At 36.6% G+C, this 24,290-nt stretch overlaps 2 protein-coding genes across 2 annotated transcripts; one reads left to right on the top strand and one right to left on the bottom strand.

The window, feature by feature from the left end:
* Positions 1–966: 966 nt before the first annotated feature.
* Positions 967–22,921, top strand: LOC311089500 (vomeronasal type-2 receptor 1-like; the record flags this gene model as incomplete). The annotated part of the gene is made up of 11 exons (XM_084124222.1): positions 967–1,230; positions 1,515–2,348; positions 2,573–2,794; positions 4,055–4,178; positions 4,274–5,168; positions 19,638–19,799; positions 19,990–20,278; positions 20,447–21,262; positions 21,391–21,609; positions 21,810–21,933; positions 22,020–22,921. The coding sequence occupies 11 exons, from the start codon at positions 967–969 to the stop codon at positions 22,919–22,921; spliced, it is 4,851 nt and encodes a 1,616-aa protein (XP_083980348.1).
* On the bottom strand, positions 14,395–17,977 carry LOC311089094 (extracellular calcium-sensing receptor-like; the record flags this gene model as incomplete). Its single annotated transcript, XM_084123544.1, has 5 exons — positions 14,395–15,412; positions 15,566–15,689; positions 16,304–16,525; positions 16,703–17,536; positions 17,714–17,977. The coding sequence occupies 5 exons, from the start codon at positions 17,975–17,977 to the stop codon at positions 14,517–14,519; spliced, it is 2,340 nt and encodes a 779-aa protein (XP_083979670.1). The 3' UTR covers positions 14,395–14,516.
* Positions 22,922–24,290: the final 1,369 nt, after the last annotated feature.

The following is a 24,290-nucleotide window of genomic DNA, read 5'->3' as shown; positions in this document are numbered from 1 at the left end:
GAAAATGAAAGATCAAAATTAACAGAGCATTTAGTGTTTATTTTCATTGCTAAAAAAAAAAAACGAGCAAAACGCGCGGGCGCGTTTGTGGTCCCCAGAGGGTTAAAGGAGTATAAATGTCATGTCCTAACAACTCATATTATGAAGTCTCCGGTTGATTGATACTAGCAGCTCAAAGTCACCTTGTACCTTAGTGGTCTGAAGAAACCACTGCATTAGAGAGGTGAGAAAATAAATAAATAAAAAATCCCAGATGGAAACACTTATTAGTGACAAGTTACACATATCAGATATTATTCAAAAATAATTGCATTATCAATAACATATGGTAGATATAATAATTATATAAGTTGGTCATTGCTGTTACTTATAGTATGCTCCTCGCACAGTTACAATTGAATCTTATATTACACTGTATCCCCTGCAAAATGTTTTATACATGAGCAGTAGCTACAATGAAATTAACGAAAATACAAAATACCAAGCTTAAGGCCATCCCTCAATCACAGATTGTTTATAAATTCTGTAAACACTAGATTATAATTCAGTTATGGCACTATTTTATGTCACCCTCCTCACACTTTGGTTTATGTTGTGTATTGGTGTGCAGAGTCAGTATAAAAATAAAGATAGGTGCATCTATCAGGGAGATGACGATACATACACATTTTACCAGGGGGGGGATGCGGTTTTGGGAGGGCTATTTCCTTTGCATTTCAGTCCTGTATCATTGGTTTCTTCTTTTAGGACCAAACCTAAACCTACTAAGTATAAATTGTGTGTTGTGTTTTATATTTCTTCTTATAGATGATCTGTGAAAGAATACAGTTGTTAAAAATTGTTCTTAGTCTCTCTGAACTAAAAGAAAATGCATTTTTGTTTGCTGAATTGCAGTTGTTTAATTCATTCAGTGTTTTTGAAATCTGTTGCAGCTTTACCCCTCGAGCACTGAGGTGGATGCAGACAATGATCTTTGCTGTGAGAGAAATAAACCAGCGGCAAGACCTTTTGCCGAACCTATCTCTGGGCTACCACATCAGAGACAGCGGTGATGACATACCTGTATCTGTCAAGAGGTCTCTTCTCCTGGTCAATGGACAGCCAGAGAGGGACAGTGGACAAAGCTGTGAAGACACACAAAAGCAGCCTAGCCCTGTAATTGTGGGAGAGGCATCATCAGGAATATCCATGGCTGTTCTGAGAAGTCTAAGCTCCTTCAAAATACCTTTAGTAAAACAAAATATATTAAATTTACAGAATATACAAAATATATTAATATTTAAAATATTATTTTATTAACAATAATATAATTTATTTGTCTTGGTAATGAAAATTGTGATGATGTATTGATGCATGATGCTGTATCATTTAGATTAACGTGCATACATTTGCATGTTTTTATAATTTATTATATGTAAATATTGATCATTTTGGTCCATATACAATGTTATGTTGATAAAGATGTTGCCTTGTACTGCTACTGCACTGCTAATCTTAATGTTTTCATATTTTAGGTGAGCTACTTTGCATCCTGTTCCTGTCTCAGTAACAAGAGAGAGTTTCCAGCATTCATGCGAACAATGCCAAGTGATTTATTTCAAATTAAAGCTTTGGTAAAACTTGTTCATTATTTTCAGTGGACATGGGTCGGGTTGATCGGTGTGGATACAGACTATGCTCGGTTTGCCATTCAGCTCTTCCTGAAAGAGTCAGAAAAATTTAATATTTGTCCTGCTTATGTCAACCTTTATCCTGTTGCACTGACGCAAGATGCAGCAGAGGAACTCGTGAACATTTTAAAATCTTCTTCTGCCACTGTCATAATAAGCTTCTCTGTGGATTCATATCTGCATGGTATCCTGAAAGAGTGCAGACGGCAAAATGTTACTCATCTACAGTGGATTGCCAGTGAGGCCTGGGCCACATCAAAAGCCCTCTGGGAGGATTTTGGTGATCTGTTAAAGGGAACATTGGGGTTTGCCATACGGAGAGCTGATATCCCACATTTTGGCAGTTACCTCAGAAGAGTAAGTGTTTCTGTTGCTGAGACGTCCCATTTCCTATCTGAGTTTTGGGAAGAGACTTTCCGTTGTCGGATGAATGGATCCTTAAAAACCCATGTACATGAAGAAGCAGCACAGAACTGGCCACCCTGCAATGGCAATGAGAGTTTGGATGATGTGTACACTCCTTATTCAGATGTGTCACAACTCAGAGTGTCCTACAATGTTTATAAGGCTGTGTATCTCATAGCACATGCATTACATGACATGAGCACATGTGTCCCAGGAAAGGGCCCCTTTCAAAATGGGACATGTGGGAGTCTGTATCAAATTCTGCCATGGCAGGTGTGTGTGTGTGCGTGTGTGTATGTTACTTTATATTTTACATTCTCCTCCTATAATGTGTTACTAATTAATTATTATTGTGCAAGTATTTAAGCAATGGCTAAATTATACAAAAATAAGGGAAAAAACTCTAATATATACATATATATATATATATATATATGTATATGTATTTTAATGTGTTCATTACTTTGCATTATCCTTTCTCCCAACCTTCACCTTAGCTCCTGCACTACATGAAACGAACACATTTCACAACATTAGGGGAAGAGGTCAGATTTGATGACAGCGGTGATCCAGTTGCATCCTACGATCTGATGAACTGGCAAAGAGGGTCTGACGGCTCCCTTCAGCTAGTGAGGGTGGGATTCTATGATGCCTCCCTTGAAGAAGACAAGGACCTAATAATAGATGAGCCAGTAATTATGTGGCACAGAGGAGAGAAGGTGTGTGCCATCCCACTCATCACCAGATATTGTTTACTATGTTTGCTTTTTCTTCATCTCTACTTAATGTTTATTGCTGAACTAAGAAGCATCCAGTTTCATAATTTTAAATGGAAATGCACTGTTGATTTTTTTTTCATACTAAACACATACACATTTTAATATATTATACATGAGTACATTTTCATTGTTTTATGTAGATCAGGGGTGTTCAATCCTGATCATTGAGGCTCACTGTCCTGCAGAGTTTAGTCTCATCTAATTAAACACACCTGAACCAGCTAATCAAGGGATCTAGCCCAATACCCACACTTGCAGTTTTGGCCAATAACAATAAGTAAGTGTGCAAGACTGTCCAATGTCTGGTAAATGCCAAAGATCAGTGCCCTTGATGTACACTAAATCCACAGTATCTCTAATACCGCTTTGATGCTAAGCATATCACATCATGCATCATGTTCAAGAACTTGTATGCTCTTAAAATTGGAGATGGGCAGAGATTATTTAAATATTAGCCCCGCCTCCACTCACTCACACCAGCTCACAGATCCACCCGTTGAGGACCACACATTGACGTAATTGGTTACAAGGTAGTTTGTGACGTCAGAAACACCAGCGATTTCAAACCGCGTTTTTGAGACTGTCTTTGGTTCACTGCAGTTTTAAGGAGAAAATACTCATCAATGGTGTTGACTTATGAATTTACACATAGTTTGTCTTAAACCATATTAAAAACACCACTAGTCATATAAACAGCATTAAAAACTTGATTTTCACCACAGGTTTGTTTTTAAATAAAATATCTCCCTTTGGAGTGAACTTTGAGCTTGCAAATCTTTTTTATGCTCAAACAGCAACATTACACACTAACTAAAGTTGAAAAAGTGATAAAGCATAAAAGGACCCATTTAAAATAAAAATGTGTAAATTAAGCTCTTTTAAAAAAGCTTGTATTTTTGCAACACTGCAGTCTTCATGTCACTTGAACAACTGGGCCAAATACAGGAAATAGTATTATGAAAGTAGACAAGTGCTCAACTGCAAAGACTGCAAGTATAGGTATTGGGGCAGGCCCAAGGACTTCTGACTCGCTAGAAACCTCCAGCAGCATAATTTGACACCACTGATTTAGATTATCCTGCAACATTTTAAGTTATTTAGAAAATTGTGCATAAATTATGGTTATCTGTCAAAATGTCCCTACACAAAGAGTTAAGTAAATGTAGCGTTGTCTACTGCTTGTTCTGTTGTGGTTATTAGGAACCAGAATCATTGTGCAGTCAAAGCTGTCTGCCAGGCTCCAGGAAGGCCAGGCAAAAAGGAAAGCCAGTTTGCTGCTTTGACTGCATACCGTGTGCTGAAGGAGAGATCAGTAATGAAACAGGTGTGAAGTTTTTCACAGTTCCTCACTTAATGGTTTTCTGAGAAGAAGGAAAAATCTGTGTTTTATGCTTCCCCTTTCCTCCAAATTTTCCACAGACTCAAATGATTGCCTGACATGTTCAAAGGAAACATGGCCAAACCAAGCCCAAGACCAGTGCATTCCCAAAACATTAGAGTTTTTGTCCTTTCAGGAGCCCTTGGGAATAATCCTGTGGGCATTTTCAGCATTCGGGGCCTGTGCAGCATTAGCAGTGCTTGGTGTGTTTATAATGTACAGTAAAACACCAGTCATACGAGGAAACAATATGGAGTTAAGTTTCCTTCTCCTCCTGTTCCTCTGTGCATGCTTTCTGATTGGCCTGACATTTATAGGGAAGCCCACTGACTGGTTATGCCGGACTCGGTATCCAGCCTTTGGAATCAGCTTTACTCTCTGTATTTCATGCATCTTGGCAAAAACTGTAGTAGTTTTAATGGCATTCAGGGCCACCCTCCCTGGTAGTAATGTCATGAAGTGGTTTGGCCCTGCTAAACAAAGATCAAGTGTAATCTTGTGCACTTTTGTGCAAGTACTTATTTGCATCGTATGGTTAACAACTAAGTCTCCTGTTGCTGCATATAACACCGAGTTCATGAGTGCAACAATAATTGTTGAATGTGCTGTAGGATCTGAAATTGGTTTTTGGTGTGTGTTAGGATATATTGGCCTCCTTGCTTCTTTGTGTTTCTTATTAGCATTTTTGGCCAGAAAACTACCAGACAACTTTAATGAGGCTAAATTCATCACATTTAGCATGCTTATATTTTTTGCTGTGTGGATAACATTCATTCCAGTTTATGTGAGCTCCCGTGGAAAGTATATGGTTGCTGTCCATGTCTTTGCTATTCTAGCTTCTGCCTTTGGTCTCTTGCTGTGTATATTTGCTCCTAAATGTTATATTGTACTTCTGAAACCTGAGAGAAATGACAAAAAGCATATGATGAAAAAATAGTACTTTTTTATTCAAGTCTAGTTCATCAGGTTACAGGATTAATGCTTACAGGGCTGAATGTATGTGTGCAAAATTCACTCACGCCATGCTCTTACTTACAGGGATAGTCCACAGTTGTTCCTTAGCAAAAATATTAATATAACCCATATAAGTTGACCAGTTATTAAACCTAAGAATTGTGCTAAGAATTGTACTAACATGCTCCGGAGTAGGTTTTATTCTTGGGAAGAATCACAAACCTAAACTAAACCTCAGAAATAAGGAAATGTTACATATATCTGATGCAATAAAGCCACTTTCCCTTTATTTCTTGCTCAAAATTAAAGCAGTTCACAGTGAAAGCATTTTAGTAACAAAATTGCCCAGCTTTTGCTGCTAATTATTTATTATATTTATTTTATATAAGTTATATATGCGTAATGCATTACACATAAGCATTTATATTTTGACAATTTTCAACTTTTAATTTAAATTAATATCTATAATTGATTTTGTACTAGGCATCATTCTATTAAAGATATCTGTAATTGAATTACCAATAGCAAAAATATAATTCAAAATAGCGCTAACTGGTGATTGACTAGTCATAACTCAAATATCAAAGATCATAACTCAAAGATATCTTAAATTTATCTTCTTTAAAGATCCAAAATACATGTTTAGATCTGAAAGTAATTTATTACTACTTAAGTTACAATTGTAGATATCTTAAATTGGAGTTTAGACTAGGCACAACTTAATAAGAGATATTCTGAATTGGAATTCTTCCTAGTCAAATTAACTTTTGGATATCTCAATCTGATTTTTGACTAGAAAGACCTTTCTCTGGAGATATCTGCATTTAACTTTGTGACTGGGAAGAAATTCAATGTAGATATCTGGAATTAACATTCTTGCTGGTCAATTTCTTGCATGAAACATGAAAGTGACAACAACAACAACAAAAAAAAAAAACGATGTGACTGTAGCCAAGTATGGTGTCCATAGACACCATTTTTAGAATTTGTGCTCTGCATTTCACCCATCCAAGTGCACACACACACAGCACTGAGTACTGGACACTCTCACAGTGAACACACACCCAGAGCAAAGGGCAGCCTTTTTTGCTGCGGCACCCGGGATTATGAGAGTTACATTCAACATTCACTCCCCTCACCTACATTTCCTGCCGGTACTGAGACTCAAACCTGCGACCTTCGGGTTACAAGTTCGACTCTCTAATGCATGCAACATGCATGCAAATACACTTTTGCTAAGCCCCACCTTAAACATTTTATTAACCAATCCTATCTTGGAAACTGTTATCATCTGGCATTTTGTCTAAAAATTGTATAATAAAGGTCCTGTATGGGTTTGGGTCATTTTAAACTGCTTTATACATAAGTAATTAAAACATGAAAATAAAAAAAAAATGCTGCATGGGGCACATGTAAAAATACCATATATGCAGAGAGGACACTGGAAGTATTGGTAACACTTTAGAATAATGGTCCGTAGTTAACAAGTAACTATGCAGGCAGTAATAGGTAGTACTGCATTAACACCGAACTTAATACTATTAACTAATATGGAAGCAATATTAACTAAGCAGTAAGTAATATCTAAATTAGTACAAAGGTAGTTCCTTGGTAGGTATTTGATTATTACTAAAGAAATGTATCCTCACTGAGAACTACTTGTGAACTAAGAAAGAATAACCAATTAATTACTAATCACAAAAGTAACATGTCTAAAAAGTGAACAATTGTGGGTTTTTTTTTTCACTCTTAACATGGTCATAACATTTCAGAAGCTTGTGCCTCAAATGGGTTCTTAGTGGAAACCAGTTTATGAATATTATATTTCCCCAAATACATTAGCTACAGGTTGAGATTGTGACTACTACTCTTGCCAAAGGATGGACGCATGTTCTCTGTTTATTTCAAACTTAAACATAGAATAATACTAATAATGATAATTTGTTTAAAATTTTAAACAATTAGGAAGTGATGCTGACACTCATGATTGGATTAGTTCACTATTATGAGCTCTATTGAGTGTCAGTTCAATATGTCTCAGACTCCAAAGACCTACCTTTATGTTACAGTAGCCGCCAGAGGAGGACTTCTCTTTAGGATATGAATATAAACATTGATGTTCTCTTGTCAAAAACAATTTGCATCCTTAATGAAGAAATTGGCTGCATTTATGTTGCGATAATCGCAAAACCACATCTTCCAGATTACAATGTTTGTTAGAATATTACTAGTGCCTGTACAGTATGTGTTAAATATAAAATTAAATAACTTGTATTACTTGTGAAAAACATGCTAACTCCTCACTAATTACTCAAGCGTTACCTTGTTATCCCGCAGGAACTACTAGTGATGTGGCCCATTATTTTAAAGTGAAAAACATGCCAACTCCTCACTAATTACTCAAGCGTTACCTTGTTATCCCGCAGGAACTACTAGTGATGTGGCCCATTATTTTAAAGTGAAAAACATGCTAACTCCTCACTAATTACTCAAGCGTTACCTTGTTATCCCGCAGGAACTACTAGTGATGTGGCCCATTATTTTAAAGTGAAAAACATGCCAACTCCTCACTAATTACTCAAAATTAATGTTTTGACTCTATTGCATTCAATTGTTTTATCAATTAAATTTTCAGTCACATTTATTAATACAGTTTAACGTTACTCATAAATAATAACATTTCGCTCTGTTCATGCCTTCTGCTGCAAATTCGTTTCGGATGATTAGCCTATATGGTGTTAAACAAGAATACACTTTAAAACCTTAAAAATACCTTCTTTAATCGTTTAACCATTTTGTGTTTTAGTTACTGTGAGACACAAAAGGTATTTTCTCCTATAGACCCATAATACACTAAAACACAACATAAATTCACAAAATATATAAATTTTATTAGGTTGATGTAATCCAAATCTTTAGAATCCATACGTTGTTTGCAAGAAACAGATCCAAATTCAGCCCTTTATCCAGTGATCTTCATCTCCATTTCCGCTTCTCCCGAAACGTTAGGACATGTTTTACGGCAGTGATATCAGACGCTTATTGGCTCTTGCATGCTTCGTCACAGATTACGACATGCCGTGTTTAAATTGGTGTACTATATTTGAATTGGAGAAGCGCGCGCGCCTTCACAGAGCGAACAGCGAACCGAAACCGGATTAACATTTTCATGGATTAATAACTTATATTCTGCTCTGTAACTTTACCTCATACAATACTGCCAGAGAGGACTGCGACACATCATCATGTGAACAACTTTTGGTACCGGTTTTGATATTTTCTCAATAAATAAATGATTGTGATTATACCTGTCTGTTGTTTTTCTTTATAATTCTAGCCTACGTAACTTAGTTTACAGAAATTGTTAGGGGTAGGGGTAGGATTAGTTTTACTATGTTTTAATGCTATATTGTTAATAAAACTGCCATTTCCCTACACATATCTGTCCATTAAGTTTTATCCTTTTAATTTTGTCAATAAAATGGGTATGTTTAGGTGTGGGAGTAGGGTTAAGAGATCTTACATTTATAATCTATAAAATGGTAAAAGGGAAATTATACAGATATCGTTATGATATGAAATATTAGTAAATAGTTTACATTTTTTAGCTGTAAAATCGTAATAATGTTACGTTTAAACATTGCAGATACGTCCATATTAACGTTATACGTTTCAGCATCGAAACGTACAAAAAAGTGTTTTCTATCTTTGAGAAAATTACGTATTAATACCTACGTATTACAATGAGACCAGGCTGCACTAGTAGTTAACAAGGGATACCAAGGTAACGCTTGAGTAATTAGTGAGGAGTTAGCATGTTTTTCACTTTAAAATAATGGGCCACATCACTAGTAGTTCCTGCGGGATAACAAGGTAATGCTTGAGTAATTAGTGAGGAGTTAGCATGTTTTTCACTTTAAAATAATGGGCCACATCACTAGTAGTTCCTGCGGGATAACAAGGTAACGCTTGCGTAATTAGTGAGGAGTTAGCATGTTTTTCACAAGTAATACAAGTTATTTCATTTTATATTTAACACATACTGTACAGGCACTAGTAATATTCTAACAAACATTGTAATCTGGAAGATGTGGTTTTGCGATTATCGCAACATAAATGCAGCCAATTTCTTCATTAAGGATGCAAATTGTTTTTGACAAGAGAACATCAATGTTTATATTCATATCCTAAAGAGAAGTCCTCCTCTGGCAGCTACTGTAACATAAAGGTAGGTCTTTGGAGTCTGAGACATATTGAACTGACACTCAAGAGCTCATAATAGTGAACTAATCCAATCATGAGTGTCAGCATCACTTCCTAATTGTTTAAAATTTTAAACAAATTATCATTATTAGTATTATTCTATGTTTAAGTTTGAAATAAACAGAGAACATGCGTCCATCCTTTGGCAAGAGTAGTAGTCACAATCTCAACCTGTAGCTAATGTATTTGGGGGAAAATAATATTCATAAACTGGTTTCCACTAAGAACCCATTTGAGGCACAAGCTTCTGAAATGTTATGACCATGTTAAGAGTAAAAAAAAAACCCCACAATTGTTCACTTTTTAGACATGTTACTTTTGTGATTAGTAATTAATTGGTTATTCTTTCTTAGTTCACAAGTAGTTCTCAGTGAGGATACATTTCTTTAGTAATAATCAAATACCTACCAAGGAACTACCTTTGTACTAAATTAGATATTACTTACTGCTTAGTTAATATTGCTTCCATATTAGTTAATAGTATTAAGTTCGGTGTTAATGCAGTACTACCTATTACTTCCTGCATAGCTACTTGTTAACTACGGACCATTATTCTAAAGTGTTACCGAAGTATTTGCTATTCTATATCATTAAGTAGGATAATGTTGAGATATGCATGCTGTGGATTAAATTGTGTTAGCCTTCACTCCCAAACAAACAAATACAGTGGGTACGTAAAGTATTCAGACCCCCTTACATTTTTCACTCTTTGCTATATTGCAGCCATTTGCTAAAATCATTTAAGTTCATTTTTTTTCCTCATTATTGTACACACAGCACCCCATATTGACAGAAAAACACAGAATTGTTGACATTTTTGCACATTTATTAAAAAAGAAAAACTGAAATATCACATGGTCCTAAATATTCAGACCCTTTGCTCAGTATTTAGTAGAAGCACCCTTTTGATCTAATACAGCCATGAGTCTTTTTGGGAAAGATGCAACAAGTTTTTCACACCTGGATTTGGGTATCCTCTGCCATTCCTCCTTGCAGATCCTCTCCAGTTCTGTCAGGTTGGATGGTAAACGTTGGTGGACAGCCATTTTCAGGTCTCTCTAGAGATGCTCAATTGGGTTTAAGTCAGGGCTCTGGCTGGGCCATTCAAGAACAGTCACGGAGTTGTTGTGAAGCCACTCCTTCGTTATTTTAGCTGTGTGCTTAGGGTCATTGTCTTGTTGGAAGGTGAACCTTCGGCCCAGTCTGAGGTCCAGAGCACTCTGGAGAAGGTTTTCGTCCAGGATATCCCTGTACTTGGCCGCATTCATCTTTCCCTCGATTGCAACCAGTCGTCCTGTCCCTGCAGCTGAAAAACACCCCCACAGCATGATGCTGCCACCACCATGCTTCACTGTTGAGACTGTATTGGACAGGTGATGAGCAGTGCCTGGTTTTCTCCACACATACCGCTTAGAATTAAGGCCAAAAAGTTATATCTTGGCCTCATCAGACCAGAGAATCTTATTTATCACCATCTTGGAGTCCTTCAGGTGTGCCTTCATGTGTCTTGCACTGAGGAGAGGCTTCCGTCGGGCCACTCTGCCATAAAGCCCCGACTGGTGGATGGCTGCAGTGATGGTTGACTTACTACAACTTTCTCCCATCTCCCGACTGCATCTCTGGAGCTCAGCCACAGTGATCTTTGGGTTCTTCTTTACCTCTCTCACCAAGGCTCTTCTCCCCCGATAGCTCAGTTTGGCCGGACGGCCAGCTCTAGGAAGGGTTCTGGTCGGCCCAAACGTCTTCCATTTAAGGATTATGGAGGCCACTGTGCTCTTAGGAACCTTAAGTGCAGCAGAAATTTTTTTGTAACCTTGGCCAGATCTGTGCCTTGCCACAATTCTGTCTCTGAGCTCTTCAGGCAGTTCCTTTGACCTCATGATTCTCATTTGCTCTGACATGCACTTGTGAGCTGTAAGGTCTTATATAGACAGGTGTGTGGCTTTCCTAATCAAGTCCAATCAGTATAATCAAACACAGCTGGACTCAAATGAAGGTGTAGAACCATCTCAAGGATGATCAAAAGAAATGGACAGCACCTGAGTTAAATATATGAGTGTCACAGCAAAGGGTCTGAATACTTAGGACCATGTGATATTTCAGTTTTTCTTTTTTAATAAATGTGCAAAAATGTCAACAATTCTGTGTTTTTCTGTCAATATGGAATAAAATATTATTATTATTTTTTTTAACTCTAAGAGCTTTTCACTACATTTCAGATAGTGACAATGCACCTGAATGTGTATGAGGTTTCAGACAATTTGCCAAAAATAATTTACCCTAATAGGCAGGGGCGGTTCTAGAGGCGGGGCCACAGGGGCCCTGGCCCCTGCTAAAATCTGATTGGCCCCTGATTGGCCCCCGTTCCTAGGGGAGGGGGGGAAAATCGATTCTTAGATGCATCGCGATGCGGACGTGGACGATTCTGAATCAATTCACAAATGTCAAAAATCGATTTCTAAAAAAAAATATATATATTTTTTCCTAATAACGTAATATTGACGGAATGCAAAAGGCGGAACTCTAAAGTGGACGTGCAGTGCGCGGACAGTCTGTGGCGCGCACATAACAGACGCATGATGGCTGAGCGCCAAATCCGAACGGCACCCTCTTCATTAAAAGCTAACGTATGTAAAACTGGCAATTTCATTGTGACCTATTTAGTATTTTTTTGTATGAGAGCTGCTTTCTGTATTGTTTAGTTTTCACCTCAATATGCTGTAAACCGATCTGTTATACGCACGTTACTGCCCTCAACACTCACAGTGTGTATCAGTGCAATGCCAGTCACACAAAGTTACATTTTGACTGTGCTCTCTGCAGATGTTCATTCACTGTATAAGCTGTTTTTGATTGTGGTATACAGCAAACATTTCAAGTCATAACTCTTTATTATTTAGTTGTGTATATTAAAGAGCGGCTTTGTATATTCAGAAAATGTGTAAGTCCACAAGCATTATATGAGAGCTGCTGGTAGCCTACATAATTCTATATTTTTGAACGAAAACGGTTTGTGAATTTGCTACAGCAAAATGTTTTTTGTTTTTTTTTGTCTGAAGGATTATATTGCTCATTGGAAATAACAGGAGGATGTTGGTTAGAAGTCTATTATTAAATGCTAGAGATTCAGAATATGCTGAAGTGTGTATTAATTTACTACAAGTATGCTGCTAGTACAGGCACACCTTTATTTTCCTGTTGGTTCTTTGGTTGGGACATATGCTGGCAAATGTAACCTTACAGTTGACTTGCCAAATCACTTCCATTTGTTTTATTAATAAAATTTATATAGGAAGTATTGGAAGTAAGTTCGTTATGGGTCATCATAAATACTTGGCTTTTAAAGTACCAAGTAGTAAAAAAAAAAAAAAAATCGTTAATAATCTATAATCGCTACCCTCTGAATCGTAATCGTAATCGAATCGAATCGTGAGGTGCCTAGAGATTCCCACCCATCAATCGTCGACGAGAAGAGATGATTTCCACAGATGCAATTCCACCCCCAAACAATTACAAATAATTTACTTTTTATAAGCGACGACATGATTATGAAACTTGAAAGGTGGAATTCAAAAAGAAGTGCATTGTGTCCTTTATGCACAGTATAAATAAATGAAAAAAATCATTACAAACTTTACTGGCTCATAATTTTTTATTAGAGCGTTTGAAAAAGGAATGACTGCCGAAATGTATTTGCACCGTACTGAATAAATGATTTTGTGTGCTTGAATGTACCCTGTATTTGGCCCCTGAATGTAACAAGTGGCCCCTTAATGGCCCGTTACAGAAAAATCCTAGAACCGCCACTGCTAATAGGACAAAGTCAGCTGATGGCACCCTAAAAAAAGGTGAAAGCCAAGGTCAGACAATGAAATCTGAAATCAATGAAGTTTTTGTAGTTTACATGGAGACGATAACAGTAACGTTTTCAAAACTTGCACTTTGAATCCCGTTTTCAAAAGTTTGCATTTTCAGGCTCCCAAAATGAAATGTAAATGAATGGCCAAATGCAGTTGAAAACGATGTTGTGTAAACGGCCCCTCAGACAGCGCATGCATATTGCGAAAGGAGTTCTCTTTTGCTGCTTATTGCGCTTCAACGGTTTAAAATCACTTGTTTTTAAACCGCAGTGGTTAAAAAAAATGCATGCAAATGATAAGCTTTCATAACAGGGCAGCATAGAAACGTCACGTGAGCATAACCACAATAGAGGCGACATTCCAAAATATCTACCAGTTGACACATTTCTAATGTTTAAATGTGTCTACCGGTATATCACAAACCCCTTACTTGATGCAAAACTTGATGTTTTATTACTGTGAACAAGTAGGCCTATTATATTGTTTGTTTGATGCTAAACAAATACATTTAAAAAGAAGGCAAACAAACCATATATAAAAATATAAAGAAACAATGAGTTAGCAAATATTATGTTGATGAAACTACTACTCACTATTTTAAATTACAGATTAATTTAGTTTACTTTTTATATATTTCTGACCCTTCCTATGAAAAGGTTTGTCCATGCCACTAGTGTAAGCCATAACAACAAGGAAAGCTCTGCACTGTGATCTATTGTACTGTGAAAGTAAGAGGCACTATGGGATTTTGAGTCATGGTTGTATGGCTAATAAGCAGACTTATAATTTCTGTATAATATGAAATTTACATAATTGCACTGTAAATACATAATAGCTACAGTGTCAATGATATAACATACAAATATTTTTTTTATTACCAAAAAAAAGTCTACATTTACAGTGTTTAGTATGTGCACAGTAAAATAATAATAATAATAATAATAATAATTATCAGAATTTAAAAAATTCTGAATTTTCTTCCATCTGTGCTCAGTGCATTTGTTGGTGAACATAATGGCAAGTCTAAATGAAATTGAATGTCAAAAGTCAAATATAAATGATACCAACAACAAAATGGATTTAAATGTAATTTTATTTACTGGATAACTTGTATAGGTAATTTCTGCTGAGGAAAAATTTTGGCTATTCATGCATTTTTTACTGTACCGTATTATTACAACTTTGTAACACTTTTTAAAATTTTATTTTATTTTTTCATCATATGTTTTTTGTCATTTTTCTCAGGTTTCAGAAGTACAATATAACATTTAGGAGCAAATATACACAACAAGAGACCAAAGGCAGAAGCTAGAATAGCAAAGACATGGACAGCAACCATATACTTTCCACGAGAGCTCACATAAACTGGAATGAATGTTATCCACACAGCAAAAAATATAAGCATGCTGAATGTGATAAATTTAGCCTCATTAAAGTTGTCTGGTAGTTTTCTGGCCAAAAATGCTAATAAGAAACACAAAGAAGCAAGGAGGCCAATATATCCTAACACACACCAAAAACCAATTTCAGATCCTACAGCACATTCAACAATTATTGTTGCACTCATGAACTCGGTGTTATATGCAGCAACAGGAGGCTTAGTTGTTAACCATATGATACAAATAAGTGCTTGCACAAAAGTGCACACGATTACACTTGATCTTTGTTTAGCAGGGCCAAACCACTTCATGACATTACTGCCAGGGAGGGTGGCTCTGAATGCCATTAAAACTACTACAGTTTTTGCCAAGATGCATGAAATACAGAGAGTAAAGCTGATTCCAAAGGCTGGATACCGAGTCCGGCATAACCAGTCAGTGGGCTTCCCTATAAATGTCAGGCCAATCAGAAAGCATGCGCAGAGGAACAGGAGGAGAAGGAAGCTTAACTCCATATTGTTTCCTCGTATGATTGGTGTTTTCCTGTACATTATAAACACACCAAGCACTGCTAATGCTGCACAGGCCCCGAATGCTGAAAATGCCCACAGGATTATTCCCAAGGGCTCCTGAAAGGACAAAAACTCTAATGTTTTTGGAATGCACTTGTCTCGAGCTTGGTTTGGCCATGTTTCCTTTGAACATGTCAGGCAATCATTTGAGTCTGTGGAAAAATTTGTGAAAAGGGGGAGCATAAAATGTATTTATATAATTGTTTTACATTTATTGATTGATTGACGTCTATGTTTTGTATATTTATTTATTATTATTATTTTTCAAAATTCCATTAAGTGAGGAGCTGTGAAGAAATTCACACCTGTTTCATTACTGATCTCTCCTTCAGCACACGGTATGCAGTCAAAGCAGCAAACTGGCTTTCCTTTTTGCCTGGCCTTCCTGGAGCCTGGCAGACAGCTTTGACTGCACAATGATTCTGGTTCCTAATAACCACAACAGAACAAGCAGTAGAAATGTAGTCTGAACTCAATGAGAGTTTCACCACATACTTTCATTGCATAAAGAAATATGCAACTTAAAACCTGCAACTTATGCAACCTAATAAATAAAAAATGTAGCCGGATTATTTACATTTAACATATTTTGGTAACACTTTAGTTTAGGGTACAATTCTCACTGTCAACTAGTTAGTTGCTGTAATTTAATTTTTAATTTTAATTTAAGTTAGTAGCTGTAATTTAGTACTTATAAAGCACATATGAATGCCTTATTCTGAATGACCATATTCTACATCCCTTAATCCTACCCAATACCTAAACTTAACAACTACCTTACTAACTATTAATAAGCAGTAATTAGGAGTTTATTGAGGCAAAAGTCATAGTTAATAGTAAGTTAATCGTGAGAATTGGACCCTAAATTACAGTGTGAACCAAATTGTATGTACAAATGTTTAGTGCAAAATGAAATCAATAGTGCATTTCCATGTAAAGTTACAAAACTGGATTTTATTAAGTTCAGCCATAATCATTGGGAAGATTTGAAGGCAAAACAAACATAGTAAACAATATCTGGTGATGAGTGGGATGGCACACACCTTCTCTCCTCTGTGCCACATAATTACTGGCTCATCTATTATTAGGTCCTTGTCTTCTTCAAGGGAGGCATCATAGAATCCCACCCTCACTAGCTGAAGGAAGCCATCAGACCCTCTTTGCCAGTTTATCAGATCGTAGGATGCAATTGGATCACCACTGTCATCAAATCTGACCTCTTCCCCTAATGTTGTGAAATGTGTTCGTTTCATGTAGTGCAGGAGCTTAGATGAAGGTTGGGAGAAAGGATGATGCAGAGCAAAAACATTCAAATGCATGGATGGAAATATTTAGATACATAGATGTTATATTTAAACGTTGCTTTAAAACTTGTACACTGCTTGATAATTCCTTATCAGTGCTATAAATGCAGAGAATGTAAAATGGTGAGTAACACACACCTGCCATGGCAGAATTTTATACAGACTCCCACATGTCCCATTCTGAAAGGGGCCCTTTCCTGGGACACATGTGCTCATGTCATGTAGTGCATGTGCTATGAGATACACAGCCTTATAAACATTGTAGGACACTCTGAGTTGTGACACATCTGAATAAGGAGTGTACACATCATCCAAACTCTCACTGCCATTGCAAGGTGGCCAGTTCTGTGCTGCTTCTCCATGTACATGGGTGTTTAAGGACCCATTCAGCCGACAACGGAAAGTCTCTTCCCAAAACTCAGAGAGAAAATGGGACGTCTCAGCAACAGAAAAATTTATTCTTCTGAGGTAACTGCCAAGATGTGGAATATCAGCTCTCCGTATGGCAAACCCCAATGTTCCCTTTAACAGATCACCAAAATCCTCCCAGAGGACTTTTGATGTGGCCCAGGCCTCACTGGCAATCCACTGAAGATGAGTAACATTTTGGCGTCTGCACTCTTTTAGTATACTATGTAGTTCTGATTCCCCAGAGAAGTTTACTGTTACTATAGCAGATGAGGTTTTTAAAATGTTCACAAGCTCCTCCACTGCATCTTGTGTCAGTGCAACAGGATAAAAGTGGACATAAGCAAGACAAACGTTAAATCTTTCTGATTCTTTCAGGAAGAGCTGGATGGCAAACCGAGCATAGTCTGAATCCACACCGATCACCCCGACCCATGTCCATTGAAAATAATATACAAGTTTTACCAAAGCTTTAATCTGAAATAGATCACTCGGCATAGTCCGCATGAATGCTGGAAACTCTCTCTTGTTACTGAGACAGGAACAGGATGCAAAGTAGCTCACCTAAAATATAAAAACACATTTCAGTAAGATTAGAAGTCTAATTTTAATCTTCTTGAAATCAATTAAGTAATATTAATCTATCTGTCAAACACTATATGATAGCATTAAATCAATACAACATTTCAGCCTTCATAACGAAGAAAGAAATGCAAAAATGAATAATGTTAAATGTTTTACCAAGGGTATTTTGAATGAGCCTAGAGTTCTCAGAACAGCCATGGAGACTCCTGATGCAGCATCTCCCACAATTACAGGGCTAGGCTGCTTTTGTGTGTCTTCACAGCTTTGTCCACTGTCCCTCTCTGGCTGTCCATTGACCAGGAGAAGAGACCTCTTGACAGATACAGGTATGTCATCACCGCTGTCTCTGATGTGGTAGCCCAGAGATAGGTTTGGCAAAAGGTCTTGCCACTGGTTTATTTCTCTTACAGCAAAGATCATCGTCTGCATCCACCTCAGTGCTCGAGGGGTAAAGCTGCAGCAGATTTCACAAACACATGTATTGAATGCATTGCATAATTGCAATACGACAAAGAAAATTAAAACAATTTCTAAACATTTAGATTGCTTTACACAATTTACACAATGAAAGCATGACACACAATTTATACTTGGTTGGTTTAGGTTTGGTCCTGAAAGAAAATAATGATGATATAGGGCTGGAATGCAAAGGAAAAATCCCTCCCAAAACCACATCTCCCCCCTGGTAAAAGCTGTATTTATCCTCGTCTCCCTGAAAGACACAGTTGTCCTTGCTTTTAAGCTGACTCTGCAAACCAATACACAGAGGCCAAAATGTAAGCAACATTGCATAAAGCCATGCCATAACTGACAAAGAGAAATTAATCTAATGGGTACAGCATATATAGATAATCTGCGATTGAGGGATGGATTTAACTTTTCACCTGAAGACAAGCAAACCAAAAGCATAGGCCCCTCCTGCTGTAAATCTTTAATGTACCAAGCCCTTGTGAATTTAATCACTTCTTTTAACCAATTATAATGCACGCCTGATACACATTCAACCACGAGACAACCTTTAAACATTCAATTAAAAAGGATTAGAACGTTTGTAAACTTTAATGCAATTCTGGTTTAATAAAGTGGTCGCATAACAACTTTAAATGTGTTATTTTCTATATATATATATATATATATATATATATATATATATATGTATATATATATATATAAATGCATTTAAGTCCCCCGCAATAATTAGAAAAGGCCAAATTGTCTCCCCCAATATGTGATATTCTTGATGCTGCTCTGTTGCACTCCAGTCCGCATGTCAATGTCAAAATGTTTGAGATGGCCAATCACATCAAAGAAGGTGGGACTTACTGTTACTTACAGAAGACGAGTGTGAACGCTTTATTTTTTGCATTGAAAGAGAGTGTGGTAAGATGTAAGTATAGGTACATTTTTGACAATTGTTACGATAAATTTACGATATAAATGTTAAACGACCGACAGTGTGATGCAAACTACTCAACTTTTTTTCATGAAATTTCACAGTTTTGAATTGAAAATATGCTATAATTTACATGATTCATGCAATGCAGTACGGAATGTGACAATAAATGATTAGCATTTTTAACACATTAGAAATATACAAATAAGAGTGAATTGCGCAAAATATTGCAATAAAATGTTCTTTGGAAATAGTTTTTGATTCCTTCAAAGCTACAATATACCTGAACCTTTCAATGTTCTTATTTATTTTTCTTTATTCCCTTAAATCCCTTTAATTTCTTTAAATAAAAAGACCAATAACACCCCCTCCCCCCAATGTTCAAGACATGGTTACAGCCTTGATTTACATGGTACAGTAATTATATACCATCAATTATCTGAAAACGCAACATAATATAATAACATTTATACAAACTTCTAGGTTAAGCATTTGGCAGTTGCGTTTTATGATTTTATGCATAATTCTGATTCAATATAGTTCAGGAAGACGTCATGCATAATCATATGCATGACTAACATATAAAACCGAAGGTAAGAGAAGCATCACTTTGCTTTTTTTTTTTCTTCTCATGGAGGTTAACAGGATAATGATTCATATTTTTGTATCTGTATTTTACCTTTCCAGTGCAGCTGTGACTTCAAGCTGCAACCCACAGGGTGACTTTAATCTGCCAGTGTTCATGACTAGTGGAGACTTCACAATAGGAGGAATTTTTCCTTTGCATTATAGAGTAGAGCTTCCACCAACAGACTACATAAAGAGACCTTTGGCAGCACAGTGTCGAGGGTAAGGACATGTCTTAGGTCTTTTTTTTCTTTCTTTTTTTTTACGTCTTTCCTAACCTGTAATTAAAAAAAAAAAAAAAATCTATTGTTTACTGTTTACTTTATTATTTCTCCAATAAATAATTCTGAGAAACCAATCCATTGTCTTACAAGATTTTCAACTAAGATGTTTTTATTTATTTTTTATGCAGGTTTGATCCAAGAGCTTTCCGATGGGCTCTCACTATGAAGCTTGCTGTGGAGGAAATTAACAACAGAAAAGACCTTTTACTAAACCATACTCTGGCTTATAGTATCTTTGACTCTTGTGCCACTCCTGTAACGGCTCAGAAAGCAGTTCTGGCAGTACTGAATGGGCAGGATGTTGTTCAAAGTTTTATGTGTTCTGGAGCTAGTCCTTTATTAGGAATTGTAGGGGAATCTGGATCCTCACAATCCATCGTTGTCTCCAGAACTCTGGAGCCTTTCAGAATTCCCATGGTAAATATATATATGACTTATAATGATGTCTTATAATGAAAGTATGTTAACTACTCTTGAGAGATTTTTATATTGTCTATACATTTTTCTGTTATATATGTACAAACTTGACTAAGAGTTGTTGCTTTTTCTTTTTCTTTCTTTTTCTATTTTTTGTTAAATTTATAGATAAGTTATTTCTCAACCTGCTCTTGTCTAAGTGATCGGAAGCAGTTCCCAACATTTTTCAGAGTGGTTCCCAATGATGATTACCAGGTCAAAGCTATTGCACAGCTGCTAGAAAGGTTTGGCTGGACATGGATTGGTGTGGTAACTGAAGACCATGACTATGGCAGGTTTGCTTTACAAGGCTTAAAGCGAGAAATTGAAAATACTAACATTTGTCTGGCCTATCATGAAATGATACCTAAAGACTATACCCAGGAACAAGTCCTGAAGATTCTTAAAGTAATGAAGGAATCCACAGCTAATGTGGTCATTGTTTTTGCAGGAGAGGGTGAATTTTACCCTTTCTTAAGAGAGTTTGTTGCTCAAAATATCACAGGAATTCAGTGGATTGCAAGTGAGGCTTGGATTACAGCTTCAATTTTAGCAGAAACTTATCCATTCTTAGATGGCACAATTGGGTTTGCAATACGTCAAGGACACATCCCAGGTCTCCAGGATTACCTCAAAACGGTGACCCCAGAAAGGTACCCTTCAAACCCCCAAGTTCAGGAGTTGTGGGAGGCTCTGTATGGTTGTTCCCCCTCCACATCCAACTTGAACAGTCATTTGCCCTCCTGCACTGGGAAAGAAACTCTCAGACAAGAACACTCTGCCTACATGAACACTTCCAGCCCTCGTGTGACCTACAATGTGTATAAAGCAGTGTATGCCTTTGCTCATTCTCTACATAACCTCATTCACTGCAGGCCTGGAAATGGACCGTTTGAGAATTTATCATGTGCAAACCTCAGCAATGTGTTTCCATCGCAGGTAAAAGTACCTTAGGGTTTGATTAGAACTGGTTTTCAGACAGAATAGCAATTATATTGTATGAGATGAAGTGTATTTCTTCTTACTAAACTGACCCCCTCTTCTTGTTGCTTTGTTATACTCCAAAGCTTCAGGATTATTTACAGGAAATCTCCTTTTCTGTTTCTGGAGAGGAAGTTAACTTTGATATCAAGGGAGATTCAATCCCATCATATGACTTGATAAACTGGCAAAGACACTCAAGTGGAGATATTCAGTTTGTGAAAGTGGGCCTGTATGATGGTGCTCAGCATTCTGGGAGAGAACTGGTGATTGAGGAACAGGCCATTATGTGGTCTAAACAACAGAACAAGGCAAGGTGTTGACTGTGCACTGCACTGCCATCTGTTGTTCTTTAAAAAAAAAAAAAGTCACTATGTGATCCTTGAGCCCCTATTAATATAAAAACATTGAGTATGATAAGGGATTTATTTTTAAACTTGTTTATGCTTCAGTGCAATTTAAATGAGTCAATGCACTTTTTTTTTACTTAAATAATTGTGATATACTGTAGGTACCGGTGTCTGTATGCAGTAACGGCTGTACTCCAGGATTCAGAAAGGCTGTCCGTCGTGGGCAACCTCTGTGCTGCTTTGATTGTGTCCCATGTGATATTGGCAAGATCAGTAATCAGACAGGTGATGTATGTTTTCCTATTGACAATAAAATATAAAGCCTCCATCATTTGATTTAGTTATTTTATTTCTTCTTTTTATATATATAGATTCAATAGATTGTCTGTCATGCCCTGAAGATTATTGGTCCAATGAAAATGGAACAGTGTGTGTCCTGAAGGTAGTTGAGTTTCTCTCCCATGATGCAATGGGAATCAGCCTGACTGTGATAGCTATAGTGGGAGCCTTTCTGACTGTCACAGTGCTGGGGATATTTCTGTACAACAGAGGAACCCCTATAGTCCGTGTGAATAACTCAGAGCTCAGTTTCTTCATCTTGTTATCACTGACTCTATGTTTTCTATGCGCTTTGGTGTTTATTGGGGAACCCACATCCTGGTCCTGCATGCTACGACACACTGCCTTCAGCATCACCTTCTCCCTCTGCATATCCTGCATCCTGGGCAAGACTTTAGTTGTGCTGGCAGCTTTTACAGCTACCCGACCAGGAAACAATATAATGAAATGGTTGGGCCCAATACAGCAGAGAATCATCATCTTCTGCTGCACTCTAGTTCAGGTGGTCATATGTACTGTCTGGCTTGTAGCGTCCCCACCTTTCCCCTATAGAAACACTAAATATCAACAGTCCAAGATCATCTTGGATTGCAGTGTGGGCTCTGATCTGGCATTCTGGTGTGTGTTGGGATACATAGGCCTTTTGGCTTGTGTCTGCTTTTTTCTGGCATTTTTAGCACGGAAGTTACCAGGCAATTTTAATGAGGCCAAATACATAACCTTCAGCATGCTTATATTTTGTGCAGTGTGGCTGGCATTTGTACCTGCATATGTCAGTTCACCTGGTAAATTTACAACTGCTGTGGAAATTTTTGCTATTTTAGCTTCTAGTTTTGGCCTGCTCCTCTGCTTATTTGCCCCCAAATGTTACATTATTTTATTAAAGCCTGAAAAGAACACTAAGCAACATTTAATGGGAAAAGTTACAAAATAAAACCATTTTGTCTTATTGTATGGATACATTTTTTGTGACAACATCTGTAATACAACAGATTTCAAGAAGATATATTAAGGACATTATAGCTATAAATAACTGTGAAAACCAAATTATATCTGCAATATTTTAATATTACAATAATAAATTAGATTATACATTTATGATATTTTAAATGTTAATATATATGTTTTTTACAATAAATAACATATTTACAAAATGCATGTAGACGTCTTTAAAAAAATATTTTCTTTAAGTCAAGTCAAGTCAGCTTTATTTATATAGTGCTTTTTGCAATACAGATTGTTTCAAAGTAGCTTTACAGAGAGAGAGAACAGGAAAATAATGCAACAAAGTTTGTTTCGGCTGTACAGCAGATCTAGAAGAAAATAGCGTTAAAGTCCAGGTTAAGTAAGTTCAGTGATGGTTCATTTTAGTTGTAAAAAAGTTATTAATTTAGTTAATTTATACATAGAGCCGCTCTGGAGAAAATGTCATCATCTATGTCATCGTAATGTCATCGTCCAGCTCAGTTCAGTTCAGTTCTCACATAAAAGTGTCTTTAATAATATAATGCTTTCAAAAGTACTTGATCATTTTACTGATACTTAAAACAAAAAAAATAAACCATGTGATGTTTGTTCTAAAAGATAACATAAACACACTTTTCACAATTGTTTGTTTAGAATGACTAAATAATAGACAGTTGAAAGATTAACTGATTTGCACATGCAATAAAATGCAATAAAATACATTGTGACACTAGGTAATATAACAGCAAAAATGACTCATTAAACAATAAAGAAAAGATCTAGCATGATTTCCTTGCAGATGACATATATTTTTATGTAATGCAGTGGAATATATACATTTAAAAGTGCCCATTTAAAACTGCTATCCTGCTGTTGCAAAATGCTATTAAAATACAGCCTGTATATATGTCATGTATTTCATTTGGGACTTTGTGGACAAATAACATAAAAACCTGTGTTTGACATGAAAAAAAAAAAGAAGAGGCCTGCAATTTGTCCTCAGGTTAGGGAATACAGACATAACTGTATGTCAGTATCACTTATTCCACTTCTATTTTTCTAGAGTTAGATTATTGGCTACTGACATAAGGTCTGGTCCATTGCTGCCTATTCTGAACTAACCACTTAGAGAGGAGATACCTTCTCAATGATATGGATCTTGTTTTAGGGCAGACCATTGTGAACTGGTCATTTAAGGTGTGTTCACACTTGTAGTTCAGTTCACTTGGTTTATTTGGTCCAGACCAAAAAAAAACAACAACATTTAGTCCTGGTCCGCTTAGTGTTCACATTTGCATTTTAACACCGAACCTAAAGGCATAGGGATATGTTCACAA

The sequence above is a fragment of the Abramis brama genome (genome assembly GCF_963993115.1).
Source record: "Abramis brama genome assembly, chromosome: 9".
NCBI classification, from domain to species: Eukaryota; Metazoa; Chordata; class Actinopteri; order Cypriniformes; family Leuciscidae; genus Abramis; species Abramis brama.
Note: the sequence above shows the minus strand (reverse complement) of the source record. Positions and strands in the feature narration are given on the sequence as shown.